This window comes from Lissotriton helveticus, chromosome 4_1, assembly GCF_964261635.1.
Source record: "Lissotriton helveticus chromosome 4_1, aLisHel1.1, whole genome shotgun sequence".
In the NCBI taxonomy this organism is placed as follows: domain Eukaryota; kingdom Metazoa; phylum Chordata; class Amphibia; order Caudata; family Salamandridae; genus Lissotriton; species Lissotriton helveticus.
This window is the reverse complement of record NC_136063.1, coordinates 1,038,424,103-1,038,441,889: the sequence shown is the minus strand read 5'-3', so window position 1 is coordinate 1,038,441,889 and position 17,787 is coordinate 1,038,424,103. Positions and strand designations below refer to the sequence as shown.

General features: G+C 46.7%; 1 protein-coding gene across 1 annotated transcript in view; it reads left to right on the top strand.

Annotated features, from left to right (window-relative positions):
* The window catches only part of NSUN2 (NOP2/Sun RNA methyltransferase 2), a 506,360-nt gene that overhangs the window by 65,056 nt on the left and 423,517 nt on the right, over positions 1 to 17,787 (top strand). Inside the window, exon 4 of the mRNA XM_078687631.1 lies at positions 14,925 to 15,030. Within this exon, the coding sequence (XP_078543757.1) occupies positions 14,925 to 15,030 (106 nt within the window). The remainder of the gene's footprint in view (positions 1 to 14,924; positions 15,031 to 17,787) is intronic.

Genomic DNA, 17,787 nt, shown 5'->3' with positions numbered 1-17,787 from the left:
CCCTCCCTCCCCTTCCCGGGGGCCCGGGGGGTATGCCAAGCAGCACAGATACCAGGTTACAGGCGTCTCCAGTGAACGCAGCATCCGGGCTACCTGGGCATAGCTGAAAGTGCGGCGTGTGTGCATCGTGGGAGGCAATGCTACCCTGAGAGGCATAAGCAGTGCACTGCGCAGCATGGATCTCTTCCGCGAGTGAGCCAGATGACATGACATTTTGAGTCATTAAGAATTTTGTGGACCAACTGAACTTAACACCAAGGTCACAACCCCCTTGCATACCTCAAGATGGCCGCCTCAGTTGGTCTCTCCACGATCCTCCACCACTCCTGGCCAACAGAACTGGTCATCGACTTGATCTTAACCACATCCCTCACCTGACCTTGATCCTGCTCTCCCTCTAGCACATGTACTTTTCGAACTTTCCCTCGACCGTGGAGACCCTGCCATTTGACCAATGCCCGGTGGAGCTACCTGTTAACTGAAGAGGAGACGGGCTGTGGACCCCTCCCTCGGCCGTCACATACCCAGCTGGACATTGGGCAGACGTTCCTTCGTCTCTGTCGTATACCCCTCCTACCCCTTGACCCTACCCCCTTCCCCCTCTACACTCCCTTCTTTTTGCCTTTTATCCCTTTAATGTTTTTCTGTTGATACCTAGCTATCTGACCGATGCACAGTGGATCTGCCCGATAGCTGAAGAGGAGATGGGCTGCGCATTCCCCCTCAACCATCACCTACCCAGCCGGACCTTGGGCAGACTTTCCCTTCGTCTCTCCATTATATCTATACCCTACCCCTTTCTCCCATACCCCCTTACCCTTCTCACTCCATTTTCCTTTTCTTCTATGCTTCTTAAATGTTTTTACTGGTATCATTGGTAATATGTGACTTGTGTAAGTTTGCAACTATGTGGAACCTTATGTAAAGCGCCCTGATACCTTTGGGTCTAGCCAGCGCTATATAGAACTCTTTAAATAACTAAATAAATAAATGTACAGCGGTCTGCGGCTTTGGTCTGCAAAATAGAAATGCCACATGCATGCATACGTACGTACGTATATACATAATTCTTGTGTAGTGTGTTATTTCACAGATGCCTGTGAAACATAGATTTTATCTAATGAGAGGTCTTAAATCAGTCTTAATTTTCTCCTACTTGCTAATTGGTATCTAAGCATGACTGTATTTGTAGAAGGGCTGCCTCTCCTGCTGCAGTTCGTCATAATTCCTGCCAGAAGTCCACTTACAGCAGGGGTTGCTGAATCTTCTTGCAACAATCACCAGAGTCCTCGTCTCACTGTTGTTTACAGAGAGGCGAACTTTCCTACTACTGAAGATAGTATCAAGAATGTGGATTTCAGAAGGAAGCAGCATTCCGTTGTCTATCATCCCAAAGTCAACAGGTGTATACGTTCAGTAATCTCATGGCTACCCAGATTCACTAGCATTCTTGGTTAAGTGATGGGAGAGGTAATTTGAATAACAGACCTTGAAGATAGGTTCTTTCTATGCTGTGCACCTTGTGCACTAGTGCCTTCTGTGATTTCGCAACATACAAGAATTCAGTGGTGAGGTGTGTTTTTAACAGTGTTAGCTCTGTTTTTTTTTAACAATTTTTTATTCGATTTGCATAAATCAAAGCAGAACAAAAGCCAAGCTTGTCATACAGCTTAGAACAAATGAAAACACATTGGCATTGCCATTCCACACATCCACCTATGACAGTTTACCCATGTCCCATATTTTAATACGTTTATAAGGGCAAACTCTAGCCTGATAAATGGGGCACTCCATGCCCATACAAAAACCCATGCCATTAGCCCAGCGGTCTCTTGATGGGGCATTCACACACTTCCACACCCTTGCGAGATATCTCTTGGTCCCCATAAAGCCCAGCCAAAGTTATACCTTTTGGTATCAGCAGGAACAGTTTCGACTCCCTAGGGACCCTCCATCCCAGCACAGTTCCCATAGTCCACATCATCCCCTCCCAAAAGTGGGTCATTGCGTGGCAGCCCCAAAAGGTGTGTACCAAATCTCCATTGTCATTGTTGCTGCTCAAGCAGTGCCCAGAACTGATTAGACCCATACATGAGAGTAACGTCTGTGTGTAGTGTAGTATTTTGAGTTGAATGAGGCGGAATTGCGAGACTACCGCTGCCTCCCTCCCTTTCTCCGCGGGGTCTTGCTTTTGGTGAAGCAGTGTTCAATACATAGCTGATAATTTGTTTGTACTAATGTTAACAGAATCTTCGCATCCATAGGCGAATAGGCTGGGATTTCTGTGTCCATGTTTAGATATGAGATATGAGTGCATGATGAAGCTGAAGGTAACTAAAGAACTGGGAACGATGGAGTTTGTACACCTTTTGCAGTTCTGAATAAGTCTTAAGGGACCCAGTCTTCAGAATGGCCTGAGTGTCGTAATGCCAATATCTTCCCATTCAGCAAACCCACGAAGCACCGCCATTTGGGGCAGTCTAATCCCTTTCCACAGTGGGGTCTCTAATGTCAGCCTGCCTTCCCATTCTATAATCTTCAACTTCCTTCCATGTGGCTAGCACCACTCGTGTGGGACCTAACATATTACGTGGCCCGTCACCCCATACAACAAATGTGGAAGGCAGTCACGGCCTAATATCTATCCCTCCACCACATAGGCCAGTTCCCAGAATCCCTCAAAGCACTAGTCATTGAGCTCCAGCAGATGTGCTACCCTATAGTGTAACGTCCAGTCTGGACGAAGTAGGGGCAAGGACTTCAGCCCCCCAGACTCCTCCATGCAGCCTGCCCGGCGCACTTGCTTCGCGCCTGAAGGTGCATAAATCGGAACTGTGAGTCCTGCTGTACGGAACGCGCCTTGGCAAAGCCCGGGCCAAAGGCCAACCCGTCCTTTTCCATCATTGCCAGGAAGAGGCAAGGCAGGGCAACCTGGAACTGAAAGTTGAGGTGGGAGAAATAAAACCGATGTTAGGTCTTCTCATAGGGAAAATGGATCAGATCCTGAATTCACAGGGCACATTGTCACAAAAAGGCGGGTCTTTGGGGCTCACAAGACCTCTGCGACTCACTCACCTCGTTCTTCCACCGCAAGATCACCGACATACACAACCGCTTCGGCGCACAGACCACGCACCCAACTACCGAACCAACGCCCGCCACCACCACCCTCTGCAACTGGACCCCGGGCAGAACCGAAGACACCACCCGCACGATGAACACCATCCACTCCGGATCCCCAACCGACCCCTGTCCCCACCACGTCTTCAACAGGGCCGACGCCATCATCGCACCCCAACTTCGGGACATCATCAACACCTCCTTCCGCACCGCCACCTTCCCGGAGAGCTGGAAGCACGCCGAGCTCGGCGCCCTCCTGAAAAAGCCAACAGCGGACCCCACCGACCTCAAGAACTTCCGCCCCATCTCGCTCCTCCCTTTTCCTGCCAAAGTCATCGAGAAGACCGTCAACAAACAGCTCGCCGCCTTCCTCGAGACGAACGGATCCCTCGACCCCTCGCAGTCCGGTTTCCGAGCCAACCACAGCACCGAGACCGCCCTGATCGCAGCCACCGATGACCTCAGATCCCTGCTCGACAACGGGGAAACAGCGGCCCTCATCCTCCTGGACCTCTCTGCAACGTTCGACACTGTCTGCCACCGCACCCTAGTGCAGCCCCTCAGCAACATCGGAGTCCAAGAGAAGGCACTGGAGTGGATCATCTCGTTCCTCGCCGGAAGAACCCAGAGAATCCACCTCCCCCCGTTCAGATCCGAGGCCACCGAAGTCATCTGCGGCGTACCACAAGGATCATCACTCAGCCCAACCCTCTTCAACGTCTACATGAGCCCCCACGCAGCCATCGCACGCCAGCACAACCTCAACATCATCTCCTACGCCGACGATACCCAGCTGATCCTCTCCCTCACCAGCGACCCCGCCAGAGCCAGCCTACACGAAGGGATGAAAGACGTCGCCGAGTGGATGAAGAACAGCCGCCTGAAACTGAACTCAGACAAGACGGAAGTCCTCATCCTGGGATCATCGCCCTCCGCCTGGGACGACTCCTGGTGGCCCCCTGCCCTGGGCACCACTCCCAAGCCAACGGACCACGCACGCAACCTGGGCTTCATCCTGGACTCCTCCCTCTCGATGACCAGACAAGTCAACGCCGTCTCCTCATCGTGCTTCAACACCCTGCGCATGCTCCGCAAGATGTTCCGACGGATCCCCACCGAAACCAGGAAGACCGTCACCCAGGCACTCGTCACCAGTCGACTGGACTACGGGAACACCCTCAACGCCGGAACCACAGCCAAACTTCAAAAAAGACTCCAACGCATCCAGAACGCCTCCGCACGACTCATCCTGGACATCCCCCGACACAGCCACATCTCTGGCCACCTGAGAGACCTGCACTGGCTCCCCGTCAGCAAGAGAATCAGGTTCAGGCTCCTCACCCACGCACACAAGGCTCTCCACGACCTGGGCCCCAAGTACCTCAACGACCGCTTGACCTTCTACGCGCCCACCCACCAGCTACGATCGGCCATGCCCTCGCCGCCGTACCACGCATCCGCCGAGCCACCACCGGAGGAAGATCCTTCTCCTACCTGGCAGCCAAGACTTTGAACTCCCTCCCCATCCACCTTCGGCTGACCCAAGACCATCTCTCCTTCAGGAAGCAGCTCAAGACCTGGCTGTTCGAGCAGTGACGCACCCCTACCCCCCAGCGCCTTGAGACCCTTCCGGGTGAGTAGCGCGCTATACAAATACCTTGATTGATTGATTGATTGACATAAGTGAAGCAATTCCACTTATATAATCATTTAGGCCAATTAATAACACCTGGGAGAGCTTGCTAAGGCCAAAGTATTTGACAGAAGTAGGAACTAGAGAATTACAGATCCGCAGCCCAACATCCAATTTCGAAGTCCTGAGGCCAGTCAGTAGAAATAACACTACTCAGGACAGCGGGAGAGAAAGGGGGCATATAAGGGAAAGGAATCCATTAAATAACCACCTAAAGTCAGGGTTTCAACTGGCTAGGATTAATGTCCACAAGCTGCTAGATTCTTCTAATTTTAAAGATGAAAAGTCAATAAAAAAAATAAAGTAGGACACTGGATAAGACACTCCAGGGTATGTTTTTCAGTCCTAAGGCACGATATCCTTGCAGCCAGAAGACTTTCCAATGTAACGTTGCCCTATGATGCAGTAGAATTAGTATATAGAGCTCTACTCATTGTAGATAGCCTGGTAATGCTAGATATTCGATTTCCCTCCACCAAATAACTCAAACATACAGTTTAAATACATTGGTACAGGAGGAAGGAGTCTGAAGAAACCTGGCGAGGATGTTGGCTTGTCAGATGCTAGGTCTGGGCTTGACAATAATGACTGATTCGAGGGGGCCTAGGCACTTCCCCCAATCATAGAGCACAAAGGGAGAGGGCCCATGCTGTTAGAGGTGTGCAAATCTCACCAGGTACAGATCGTGTGGGAGCAAGGAGCGAGCGAACAAATGGCTGCACAGGCAACTGTACTAGCGAAGAGGCGGATCAGTTGGTAGAGACTTACGATCAATCTAGAGCCATAAACATGCTGATAACTCAGGAAAATAACAGTCTTATTGACTCAGGAGGAAAAGTGCGGGAATATTATCATCTGCCACTTATACCAAAATAAGATCTACCCTAATGCGTACTTTTGTAGACTCCTCTCCGAACCTGGCATTTATACCCATCTGTCCCCTCAACAGTGCCCAGGGAAATCATGTGCCAGTAATAACTGCAATAATCTCCTGTAATATCGCCGACCTGAATGCAAAGCTTATATTCACTTATTGGTGTAATTTTATCGATAATTACGACATTTTCTACTTTAAAAAAGCATGGTCTATAAGCCCTGTTCATAGACTAGGGGTCTTGACCTATTTTATCCCGGCCACAAACAGCAAAGGGGGGTGGCCAGCAGGCTGGTTAATAAACATGGGTTAAGTCTTCTCTGAAATGTAAAATACGACAACTTGAAATTGATAGCAAGGACATTTTAGGTACTCAAGTAAACTGTAGTAAAAGACCAATTGTGTCTCTTCACTATCTGTGTTAGAGGGGAATTGAGTGGGGCCACTTCGCCCACAATCCAAACCCTGGAAGCCGCCTTGGATAAAGAGCAACCAGGGTACATCAGATCCTTGCAGGCGATTTCAACACTACATTTGAACCGCTCGGAAGGAATGATGTAGGAATCACAGTAGAGTAGGATGAAAGATGGGCTATTCCCCAATTAGAGTTGGCCCCAGTCAAGAGATGGTCACGGGCAGCTCTTCAGCTGAAGGCACTTACTATTGAATTTGGCGTACAAACCCTAAATAGAAAGAGGAATTCTGATCGCAAGGGGAATACACTTTTGACAACTCTAGATCAAAAAGTCGTATTGGTTATTTGATGGTTGATTTAAATTTGTGGCCCTCTGTTAATGACATAATTGTAATAGCAAGGGAAGAAAGTGACCACAACCCAATAACTCTTACGATGGAGGATCTATTTACCAAGTTTCAACCCGACTGCTTAACACTCACTAGAACTAGGAACATTGACTAAACACCTGAGATGCGTTGCCTTAAGTGGCAAGCCATGAGTGGGAATCATGAACTTTTAGCTTCTATAAAGAATGCTGTCTTGAGTATTATGCCCACTACAACTCTATAGTGATCCATCTGAGAGTGAATGTGAGATTATTGAGATGTGCAGTGTTTTTTAAGGAGATCGCCGCTCAGTTTGTCATCCCATTTGTAAACCAGAAGCAGACACATGGTTTAGAGGATCAATGGTATAATAGGGAATGCAGAAAGATAAAGTGGCTTCTAGCCGAGGCCATGAAAGGAAAAAACCCTCCACAGATAGCGGTTATTAGGAAGATGTATAAGAATGCACTGATAATGGCCAAAAAAGAGTGGCACAAGAAGACATGGCAAAATCTAGTGGAGACCTGTGCTGCAAAGGATGACACACAATTCTGGAAACTAGTGGCCAGAGGAGTGCATATGTCCGGGTCTGAGCCACAGAACCATGGCCCCCCTACAGACTGGGTCAGCCATTTTTCAGCTATATATAATGAGGATATTAAAATATCGGGTGAAATATCCTTGAAAGCCCCGCTGATTATATTTGACTCTCCACCTTTCACCTGTGAAGATGTTGTTCACTCATTGGCCACCTTTTCTAGAGGGAGAGCAGCAAGCCCAGATAGTATCCCAGTTGATGCTTACCCTCATGACCTAGATACGTGGTCAAATTATATAATGGCTGTTGCCAATAAGATAGCAATGGTAGCCCTATACCATCTTTCTGGCAAGGAGCGGTAGTGGTGCTGGTGAACAAAAAGGGAGAGAAGAGTTTGCCAGCTAGCTATAGGCCCATCAGTCTAATTGACTGTCTCCAGAAAGTCTTCTGCTGAATGGTTCTGGTAAAGATCCAACAATGGGTAGAAAGCGGGGAATATTATAAGCCCGCTGCTAGCAGGTATCCGATCCAATACGCCAACAATAGACCAGGTCTTCAGATTTGCTATATTATACTGGGAGACTGTCTTGATCGGCAAGGGTGACCTATATGTTGCCTTTGTTGACCTTAGATCAGCATTTGATTCAGCAACTGGGATCCTCTGAGCAGAAAAATAGTTTAAAAATACCTGAGAGAGTGCCCACCTAGTTTTATTCTGGGCCCCTTGTGGTATGATTAAAAATAAACGTCCAAGGTGCAGCAAGACTATTAGTATCTACTGCCCCTGCCACCAGTGTTCATCAACATGTTTCAGCCAATTCATCGCCCCTTGAGGTCGCTACCCATCATCAGGATGTGGATCCCTATATTTCTAAACCTTATTTTGTCCCCTCTAGCATTTTATTGCATGATTGGGGACTGGGGGAGGGGGGGGGGTCACACACTGTTCATACTTGCCACATTTAGCTGCCTTGTTTGGGACAACTTGCAGCAATAAATCTTCCCGTTAGTCACAATCCATAAAGTTTAGGCTCGTGGTGAATTACCACATCAACAAGAAGTGGCAATGTAGGGCCTAGAGGTACACCACTGCAATAACCCAAACAAGGATGAAGTTCTTGTCTTTATTTTATTTTCGTTAAAAAGCATTACATATATGCAGTGAAGACAGCCAATGTGTTACGTCCATGACAATGAACTTCTTCAGAGCTGCAATACAATAAATGTATACAACATATAAAAACTAAACATAGAAAACCAAACAAACACTCGAACATAACAGATGACACAATGCTCAAATTGGCTAACATAAGACATTATAAGACATGTAGATATTACAATGCAAAATATGCAGAAGATACAAGAACATGCTAAATACCGAGCATAGTGCATCAACAGCAAGGCAGAGTAGTTGCAGCGAAAGGGTACAATGGCAAATTATTGGACCCCTACATAGGAAAAAATAGACATACTCAAACATAACCAAAACAAGGAGCAAGAAAAAGGAAAGACAACATCAACTAAAGCCCAAAGTCTTATGTATAGCCACAATCTTTTGCTGCCTATGGCATCCGGATAAGCACAAAATTCATATTTCAAGTGATGACCATGGAGTCCCTCAGACAAGGTCCATGGGTAATAGCGGTGCCTACATAGTTTGTTAATTACTATAATACTATACTATGTTGAGAAAGTGGATCAAAGGCGTTGAGTTACAAATTGATCATGTCCAAAAAGGAGGCTGTCGAAAAAGGAAGGAAAAACCTAAATCTTATAAATAACCTCAAGATGGTGGTGGAGAAAAAACAGGAAGAGTAAGAAGTAAGTAAAAAATAGAGAGCGGAAAATGGGTAAAAGTAAATATAAAGAATAAAATGTAAAAGAGGCATGAAGGTCAAGTGAAAGATGGGGCTAGATCATCCCACATAGTTCAGAGTCCTAGAAGACCAGAGAATAGCTATATGTATGTTTCCTGCACAATTAAGTTTAGGGAGGTGTTAAACCTCGTGATTATCATGGAAATGGGCCCAGACAGAATTCGGCATGCAATTACGTACCAAATATAATATCACAGAAGGTATTCAGCTAAGTAGAAGTGTCGAGATACAGGTTTTTTTTTAAAACACCCACTGTAATATGCTTAATCAATATTCCCAGTTTGTGAGTCACTGTGCAAAAAACAATCACTCAAGTTCATGCCAATGCATAAGAAGGAATGTCAGTGGCTCAAGAAAGACTCGACAAACTGCATTCATTGGTCAGAAAATGATAGTGTCAAAGATGTAAATAGCAAGTTGATTTTGAATAGTCGAAATAACATGATAAAACATTAAATGAGTGAGCGATAACACCGAAAAGGACATAAACTAATGCCTAAACGGAAGCAAAAAAGACAGGAGGAGGCGGAGGGGTGGTGGCAGGGTGAGGAGGGAAGGGGAGAGATATACCTACCAAGCAATATCTATCCTTTTTCTTTCAGGTCTAATATAGATATACGCTGCAACAATAGTTCCCAAGTGGGGTGATAACGACAAGGGAAAGGCAGGGCCAATAAGCTCTAATGGGCTCCTCCAACGTAGAGCGAAATGAAATACAAATAGGAAAAGTGAATGAGAGACTGCAATGCTAGATTAAATATATGGATGCACGCATTGTCAATGGGGACCTGAAGACTGGGGGCTGGGCATGTCCAACCTGTATCTTTATTACCATCTGCCCATTTGCTTGTCATCAGTGACTGGTTTAACGTGGGTGGTCGGACCTGGCATATAGGGTGGAACTTACACAACTGGACTTAACAGATCCAAGCTATGCTCCATGGAACGGCGACCTGGGTGGTATTTCTGGCATGGAGATCGGCCATTTCACATATACAATGGCGTCCATGCTTACGCAACAAACTCCACTTTGGCATGGCACCCGGTTGAAGGAGACTGCGTCCCTTCTTGATTTGCGCAACTGGGACTGTATTGGTATCACAAGACTGGGGGATGTCTGGTCAGGATTTTGTATAAGGTCCTTCTAAGGGTTGTAGCAGACCTATCACCTTGCACACTCCCAATTTTACATGTATTTACAACTCAGACACGCACTTGCTGCCCACTCTCTTTCTGCAAAAAATTCCAAAAATAGATGAATTCATTAAGCAAGAAAGGTAACATCAAATGTGCCTCGTGTCCCAAGCTAGCAGCAGAAAACACAAAAACTAAGCGGTGAAGTATACTGATCTTAGGTACTTACGCCAATTGGTGCTGGAGCTGCAGGAACCCATTCGCTTCACCCAATTCCAGTAATCAGCATGTATGTAAGCGCTGCGTAAATGCAGTGCACCTGTGAAATGGTCCAAAGGTGACAAAAGGTTAGCATAGGCATGTGACCCTTAACGTAGATGAAGAGCGCCCGCCATCTTGAAACGTGGTAATATCCAGACCAGCATAATAGAAACAATGACAAAAATCATTGTGCTAGGCAGACTGTTGCGCTCACACGAGAAGCATCCCAAAACTCATGTTTGCAAGTGGGTGGGAAAATAGTCCTGCAAAGAGGAAGAGCTTGTGTGATAGTATTATGACCCCTCACGCTTGTGAAGACCATCCCCCATCTTGGAATATTAATGTATCCAAGCCAGGATTGCAAAAAAGGAATATGAGAACCATTGTGTTAGGCAGACTGTGACACCCATACGGAAGCATTGTGTAATAGAGAGACAAATTATAATATATGATTTGAATTGATAGAAAGATTTATATAGCGCACAAATGCTCATGGGCGTCTAGGCGCTCTTCTATTCAAAAGTAACAGAAACATTTTTTACAGGAACATTTTAGTAGGAGGAATGTTTCACAAGAAATGCCGAAAAGGCCCATCATCCATTGTATAACGGCGGGAAGTGCGTTCTACCATCTGGTCAAGTGCACATTCCTAATGGGGAATACATGTCAATGCTTGAAAGCCAGCACTGATCTATGAAGCTGAATTTACAGTAACAATTAGCACAGTCCTCTGTACCAGCAGTGCATGCATCCAATCTGAACACAAACCACAAATACAAAGTCTGCAAGTCAATCTGGATTATTGTAGTGACCCCAATGTGGTGTGGGGTCACCATAGCACACAATAAGTGAAAATAACGATATAAGTGGGTGCAATAAATAAAAGGGATTGATAAATAACCAGAACAATGATGTGGAAAAAGATCTATTTCAAGAGAGTAATGCAATAATACATAGATCTTTCATGAAGAAGGTAAAGGAAACAAGCATTTGCAATGCAATAGGTCTCGCATTTGCAAGAGCTTGAGCTATTGGCATTGTAAATGACAACGCCTTTTATTTAGGTGTTTTGAAAACCAGCAAGCGGTGCGTAAACAAGCACTTTGTACTTATAGTAGTTGCTTATGAGAAGCAAGGCTGGCAGGAACTGCACCTCTTTTACTGCCAGCCTTGCTTATCATAAGCAAGGACTAGAAGTACAATGTGTGTTTCTATGCACTGCTTGCACGATTTCAAAAGACATCAATAAAAGGCATTGTCATTTACAATGGCAATAGCTCAAACTCTCGCAAATGCGAGACCTATTGCATTGCAAATGCTTGTTTCAACCAAATGGCTAAGCAGGTCAACAAACAGACAGTGTTTCACTCCTCATCATTATCTTTCTAGGGCTGTCTCCTGCATGCTATTTAACAGGGCTGTGTCCTTCCTAGAGCACCCATAAAACTGCTTTCAAGTGGTGTGAACAATTTGCAAGAAAATGTACTTCCTTAAAATAAATAATTGGCTGTCTTTTAGGGAGTGGTCATCTTCACCTTTCGGCTACAACCCTTTGTGTCATTTGTATTTTGTAAAGCTTTGTGTTCCTGTTCCATTTAAATTAAAGCATGTGTGCGAAATTTAGTTCCTCAGCATGGGAAAAGGAACATTTTTTTTTTTTACAAAAAGCTGCAGCTTGTAGCTTAGTAAAATAGTGGTTAAACATTAAAGAATGTTAAGGTCCGAAACTACAAAGCTTTTGAAAACAGTCGTGTAAGACTGTAACTGCACACACATCAGAAAAAAACAACTAAAAATTATATTATGCTGGAGAAAAAGCGGTTGGTGATTGTAGCTGTGCTGCCTGCAACATAGCTATATTTTATAACTGTGCAAATGCTAGGAAGTCAGATGCTATTGTGTAGGCAACAACAGCTATAGGAAAATCCCGTTGGAAAAGACCCTACATAGCCTTTATGACTAATGGTGCATTTAGAACCGAAGACAGATAAAAACACAGTATGTGCAATGCAATAGGTCTCGCAATACTGAAAGTTTGCCAAAAACTCATTTTCAGTAATGTGAAACCTATTGCATTGCAAATGCTTGTTTAATCGAGCTCAAGCCTAGCAATATAGCTCCATACGCACGTGTCATCTCCAACTCACCCCAGGAACGTGCACAAAGGTCACACTTGTCCAGCAAAAACATTAGCCCTGTAACCAATCCCACTGCTTCCCGGGGCAGCATTGCTGTAAAGAGTTGTCCGCTGTGACTAGTGTGAGCCCATTCACCAGCAGGCACGTGGGTCGCACAGACCCCGTGCCACAACAAAGGCTGCTGGACAGTCCGTGTGTTCAGGCTGGCCTGTGCCGTCATCGGCACCAAAACCCCTCCCAGCAGGGATGAGTACCAGGCAGAGGTCTGCAGCTTCCCCCCCTTTGTTCAACCACGCTTCCAGGCACACCAAAAGTGTAAACCGATTATGAGGCAATGCAAAAACAAAAGGCAGACACACACACACACACATGCACGCACACGCACAACCACACACGCGCGCAACCACACACGCGCGCAACCACACACACAAGCGCGCAACCACACACACACGCGCGCAACCACACACACACACACGCAACCACACACACACGCGCAACCACACACACACGCAACCACACACACGCTTTCACCAGGCACACACACACTACCATCCGTCGGTGCACGCTTTCACCAGGCACACAACACCAGCCGCCGGTGCACGCTTTCACCAGGCACACAACACCAGCCGCCGGTGCACGCTTGCACCAGGCACACACCAGCCGCCGGTGCACGCTTGCACCAGGCACACAACACCAGCCGCCGGTGCACGCTTGCACCAGGCACACAACACCAGCCGCCGGTGCACGCTTGCACCAGGCACACAACACCAGCCGCCGGTGCATACTTGCACCAGGCACACAACACCAGCCGCCGGTGCACGCTTGCACCAGGCACACAACACCAGCCGCCGGTGCACGCTTGCACCAGGCACACAACACCAGCCGCCGGTGCACACTTGCACCAGGCACACAACACCAGCCGCCGGTGCACACTTGCACCAGGCACACAACACCAGCCGCCGGTGCACGCTTGCACCAGGCACACAACACCAGCCGCCGGTGCACGCTTGCACCAGGCACACAACACCAGCCGCCGGTGCACGCTTGCACCAGGCACACAACACCAGCCGCCGGTGCACGCTTGCACCAGGCACACAACACCAGCCGCCAGTGCACGCTTGCACCAGGTACACACACCACCAGCCGTAGGGTGCACGCTTTCACCAGGCACACACACCACCAGCCGTCGGTGCACGCTTGCACCAGGTACACACACCACCAGCCGTAGGGTGCACGCTTTCACCAGGTACACACACCACCAGCCGTAGGGTGCACGCTTTCACCAGGCACACACACCACCAGCCGTCGGTGCACGCTTGCACCAGGTACACACACCACCAGCCGTAGGGTGCACGCTTTCACCAGGCACACACACCACCAGCCGTAGGGTGCACGCTTTCACCAGGCACACACACCACCAGCCACCAGTGCACAATTTCTACAGGCACACACACCACCAGCCATCTGTGCACACATCAATTGTTAACGCATTCACAATTAACTATTGTAGCAATCGCAGTATGGCGCACTTTACTTTTAAACATATTCATCTAAAGCGCAGCATGCCACCATTGCTATGAAAATAAATACACATTTTTTTGGCCTACAATTTATAGACTTTTGTTGCAATTGGTGTTGCAATATTTATTAATGCCAATAGCTCAAACTTAATTAATGCGAGACCTATTGCATTGCACATGCTTGTTTTTCCAGGTAGTGTGTGATCCGTTTCTTCATTGATTTTTGATACCTCACATTACTCATGTGTTCCGTGATCCTAATCTTTATTTTCCTGGTGGTGATCCCAATATTCATTAAATGACATGGGCAACAAATGAAGTAGATCACATTTTCTGAGTTGCATGTTGTGTGATTCGTAAGTATCCAAGTCGACTTCATACCTAAGTCTACTGACTTAGCATTGCTCATTAGTGGATACGCTTGCACGTCCCGCAGGCATTGTGTCCTGTCAAAGGCGGGAGATCCACAGTCTTGGCTCAGCCACAACCCTGTTTGTATGTCATCTCAAATATACCAGCAAATTCTTTATGCTGGCACTTTTCCAAATTGAATACAAAAGCGTTTCCAAGTTTAGAAAGTTTTAGCTCTTTTCCACGCCTTCCTTACTACTTTGCTGGGGTCGTCCCGGTTTTGCAATTTCCTGCTAACTTTTGTGGCTTCTCCTTTGAAGGCATTAATGTTACCTCTGTACAGTACACACATAACCTTCCCACCACAATTTTGTAAAACAAGCAAGGAAATGTTCGTGCAAAAATAAATTGTAAGTTGTGGTCACGAGTAAGATGGGAAAAAAACAGAACTCTGTTGTGAGTACCTGCTTAATTTTGTTGACTGACTTTTCTTACCTGTGTGTCATCTGTTTTCATAAAATGTATGCTTTTTACCTGGTACTAAACTATTTGAATAAATGCCATTAGTTTGGTGTTTTGCATACTCTACATTTGTTGGTAAGAGTATCTTTAACAGCGTCTATACTGTTTTTCAGGTATCCGGAAGAGCTTGCATGGCACACAAACCTGAGTAGAAAAAACCTGCGCAAGTGTCCACAGCTGGAAAGGTTTCACCAGTTTCTTGTTAGTGAGACGGAGTCTGTAAGTATTTATATAATAGTAATGGCTTACAGTATTGACATCTCTTGTTTGCTTTAAGAAACGTTAGGCTTGGCAACTCAAATTTGAAGTCTAATTGTAATTGTTGTCATACACTAGGCTTGGATTGGCACTGATCTTACACATTGTCCAACACTGAATGCTGTGATGTTTGGATTGTATTGCCTGGATGTCAAGCTTTTTAATTATTACAATGTAGACCATCCCTGGTCAGTGGAGCAGAGTTACAAGCAGAATGCTCCTCTAAATCAAGTCTGCTGCAATAGAACTACTTTTTATCCTCGTTTCTCAGTGGTCCTAGTTGCAACTCGATGCATTTGATCCTATGTGGCTGAACATTGCCTATGGATTAGACGCCCCAATGGTTAATCATGCAAAGTTAGCTGTCATTCTGACTTACAATGATGGACTTTGTTGCCAGTGGATTGGTTTCAATAGTCTTATTGTCTAATGGGGTCACTGGGCTCCAACTGTTGGTGCCTGTGGTCACTTGTCACAGTTTAACGGCAGGCCAGTTAATTTCCTTTTTGGTATCTTCATTTAATGATTTGAACATGGCGGGGGCTGTTGGTGTTGGACTTGAGTAATCACTTAAGGCAATTCCGCTGAGATTACAAAAATACTTCTGTATATTGTGAGAAAGTGGCTCTATATATACTGGACCAAAGTAAGGTACAGTGTGTATAGAGTCCACAAAACCCAGAGGTATAACCGAGGTTAAAGTCAGGGCTGACCTCACTCTCCAAAGTGGTAGCTTGGTCGAGCAGTAAGGCAGTACCAGAGGACAGTGTAAAGCATTTGTTGTACACACTCAGTCAGCAAAGGTTTTCACACACTCAAGGACTGAACTCCAGGCCAATTGTTTTTATATCGACAGATTTAGTGGTTTTATTTTTAGGACCCACAGGTGTAAAAATATACTTTTCTCAATATGAGTGATCTCAGATGAGTACTTTGCAGAAAGGCAATAAACTGTGTAATCGCAATAGGTACAGGGGTTGCAGTAGGCAACACAATTCTAAACACAATTTAGCATTGAGCTCAATGGGTTTTTCTACATAAATGCAGGTAATTAGTTAATAGATTACTTTTGTATTCCCATGACTGGGTCCCAGGTTCAGTCTTGGGGTCTAAGCTGGAAACAGCTTAGTAAAAACGTTTTCGTTATTGCAGTGATTTTTAAGGAATAAAAAGCGGTTTCAAAAGTTCACACTTAGAAACTTTTCAAGGGAAATCTGGTAATGTTATCCAAGGGGAGAAAATTCAGGTTGCAGTTAAAGTATGATCTCGTTACTTTTGTAATCCAGTACTGGGCTCCTAGGTCCAGAACTGGGGTCTCAACTTAAAACAGGTAGGTAATTACGTTTCAGTATTTCGTATGATTTTTAAAGAATATTGCACGTTTTCAAAAGTAGACACTTGAAAGAAATTTCATAGAAAAGCAGACAATGGATTCCTAGGGAGAAAATACAGGTTACTAGTAAACTCGGTTAGGATTACTTTTGCGGTTCAGTACTGGGCTACAAGGTACAGTACTAGCTTCTCTCCTGATACCAGGTGAGTACTTGGGAATTCGGTTGATTTTATATGATTATATGAATATTTTAAGGTTTCAAAACTTCACACTTAGAAGATTTTTCGAGTCAAACCAGTCAATGTTATCCAATGGCAGGTAAGTGAGTTACCGGTTTCCAGGTGAGTACTCGACTGGTGAAGTTAAGGTTCTGGGCATAGACTCAGGGGTCCCCCAGGGTCAGGTAGGTACAGTTGGTTCACCCTCAGAGGCGCAGGGGCGGCTGGGTGCAGAGGTAGTTGGGCCCAATGTTATCCAATGGGCGGCAGGGGGCCTCCGGTTGGTTGCTGCTGGCTAGCAGGCCACGCGGCTGTGGGAGCTGGGCTCCTGGTCACTTGCTCAGGGCAAATGGGGAAGTAGGATAGGGTACAGGTTGCACTGTCAGGGGCACTCGGGTGGCTGGGTGCAGGGTGCTTTTGAGCCGTTGGGCGCTCAATGTTATTCAATGAGGAACTTGAAAATGGAACAAAGGCTGCAGGCTCGGGGACGTCGAGGAGGGTCTTTGGGCACTGGACTTCGGATCCCAGTCGCTGCGGGGACGTCCTCGTGGTCCTGGAATACTCTGGCACGGGCCGAGCTCGGCGGGTGCAGAGTGGGTTGGTCCGGAGCTTCCTGGCTGGCACCAGGGGGGTTGTTGCAGCAGAGCCTCTGCTGATGGGAGTCCCAGGCTTTGAGAAGGTCAAGGCAGGCAGGTCCTCTGGGTGTCCCAAGGTTGCTGTCCGCAGGAGTAGCCAGGATTAGGCAGTAGCAGCTTCCAGGATCGACAGGCCAGTAGGGCTGGGGCCAAGTCAGTTGTTGTCGTCCTGTTAGCAGCTGCACGGCGGGTCGTCGTCGTCTTCTTGAAATACTGAATTTAGGGGTGTAACAGGTAGGGCAAGGGCAGGGACCAATAGGTCCCTGTCCTGGGGTGGGTACACCCTCTAGCCTGCTCCTCTCCTGTGGGAGGGGGCAGGAGCCTAGCTGTGATTGGGCAGGGCTCCCCATTTTCAAGATGGGCGGAGCCCGGGATCGGGCTTCACCTCGTCTCCCCCACCTGAGGGGTGGGGTTGGCACAGCTGGCACCCCTCTCTTCCTGACGTAGTTTTTCCCGCCAGTCTTCCTGCCAGAGTGGGGGTCAGGACTGGTGGGGGCCAGTTGCTGGGTACAGTAAATGGTCTGGAGAAGCT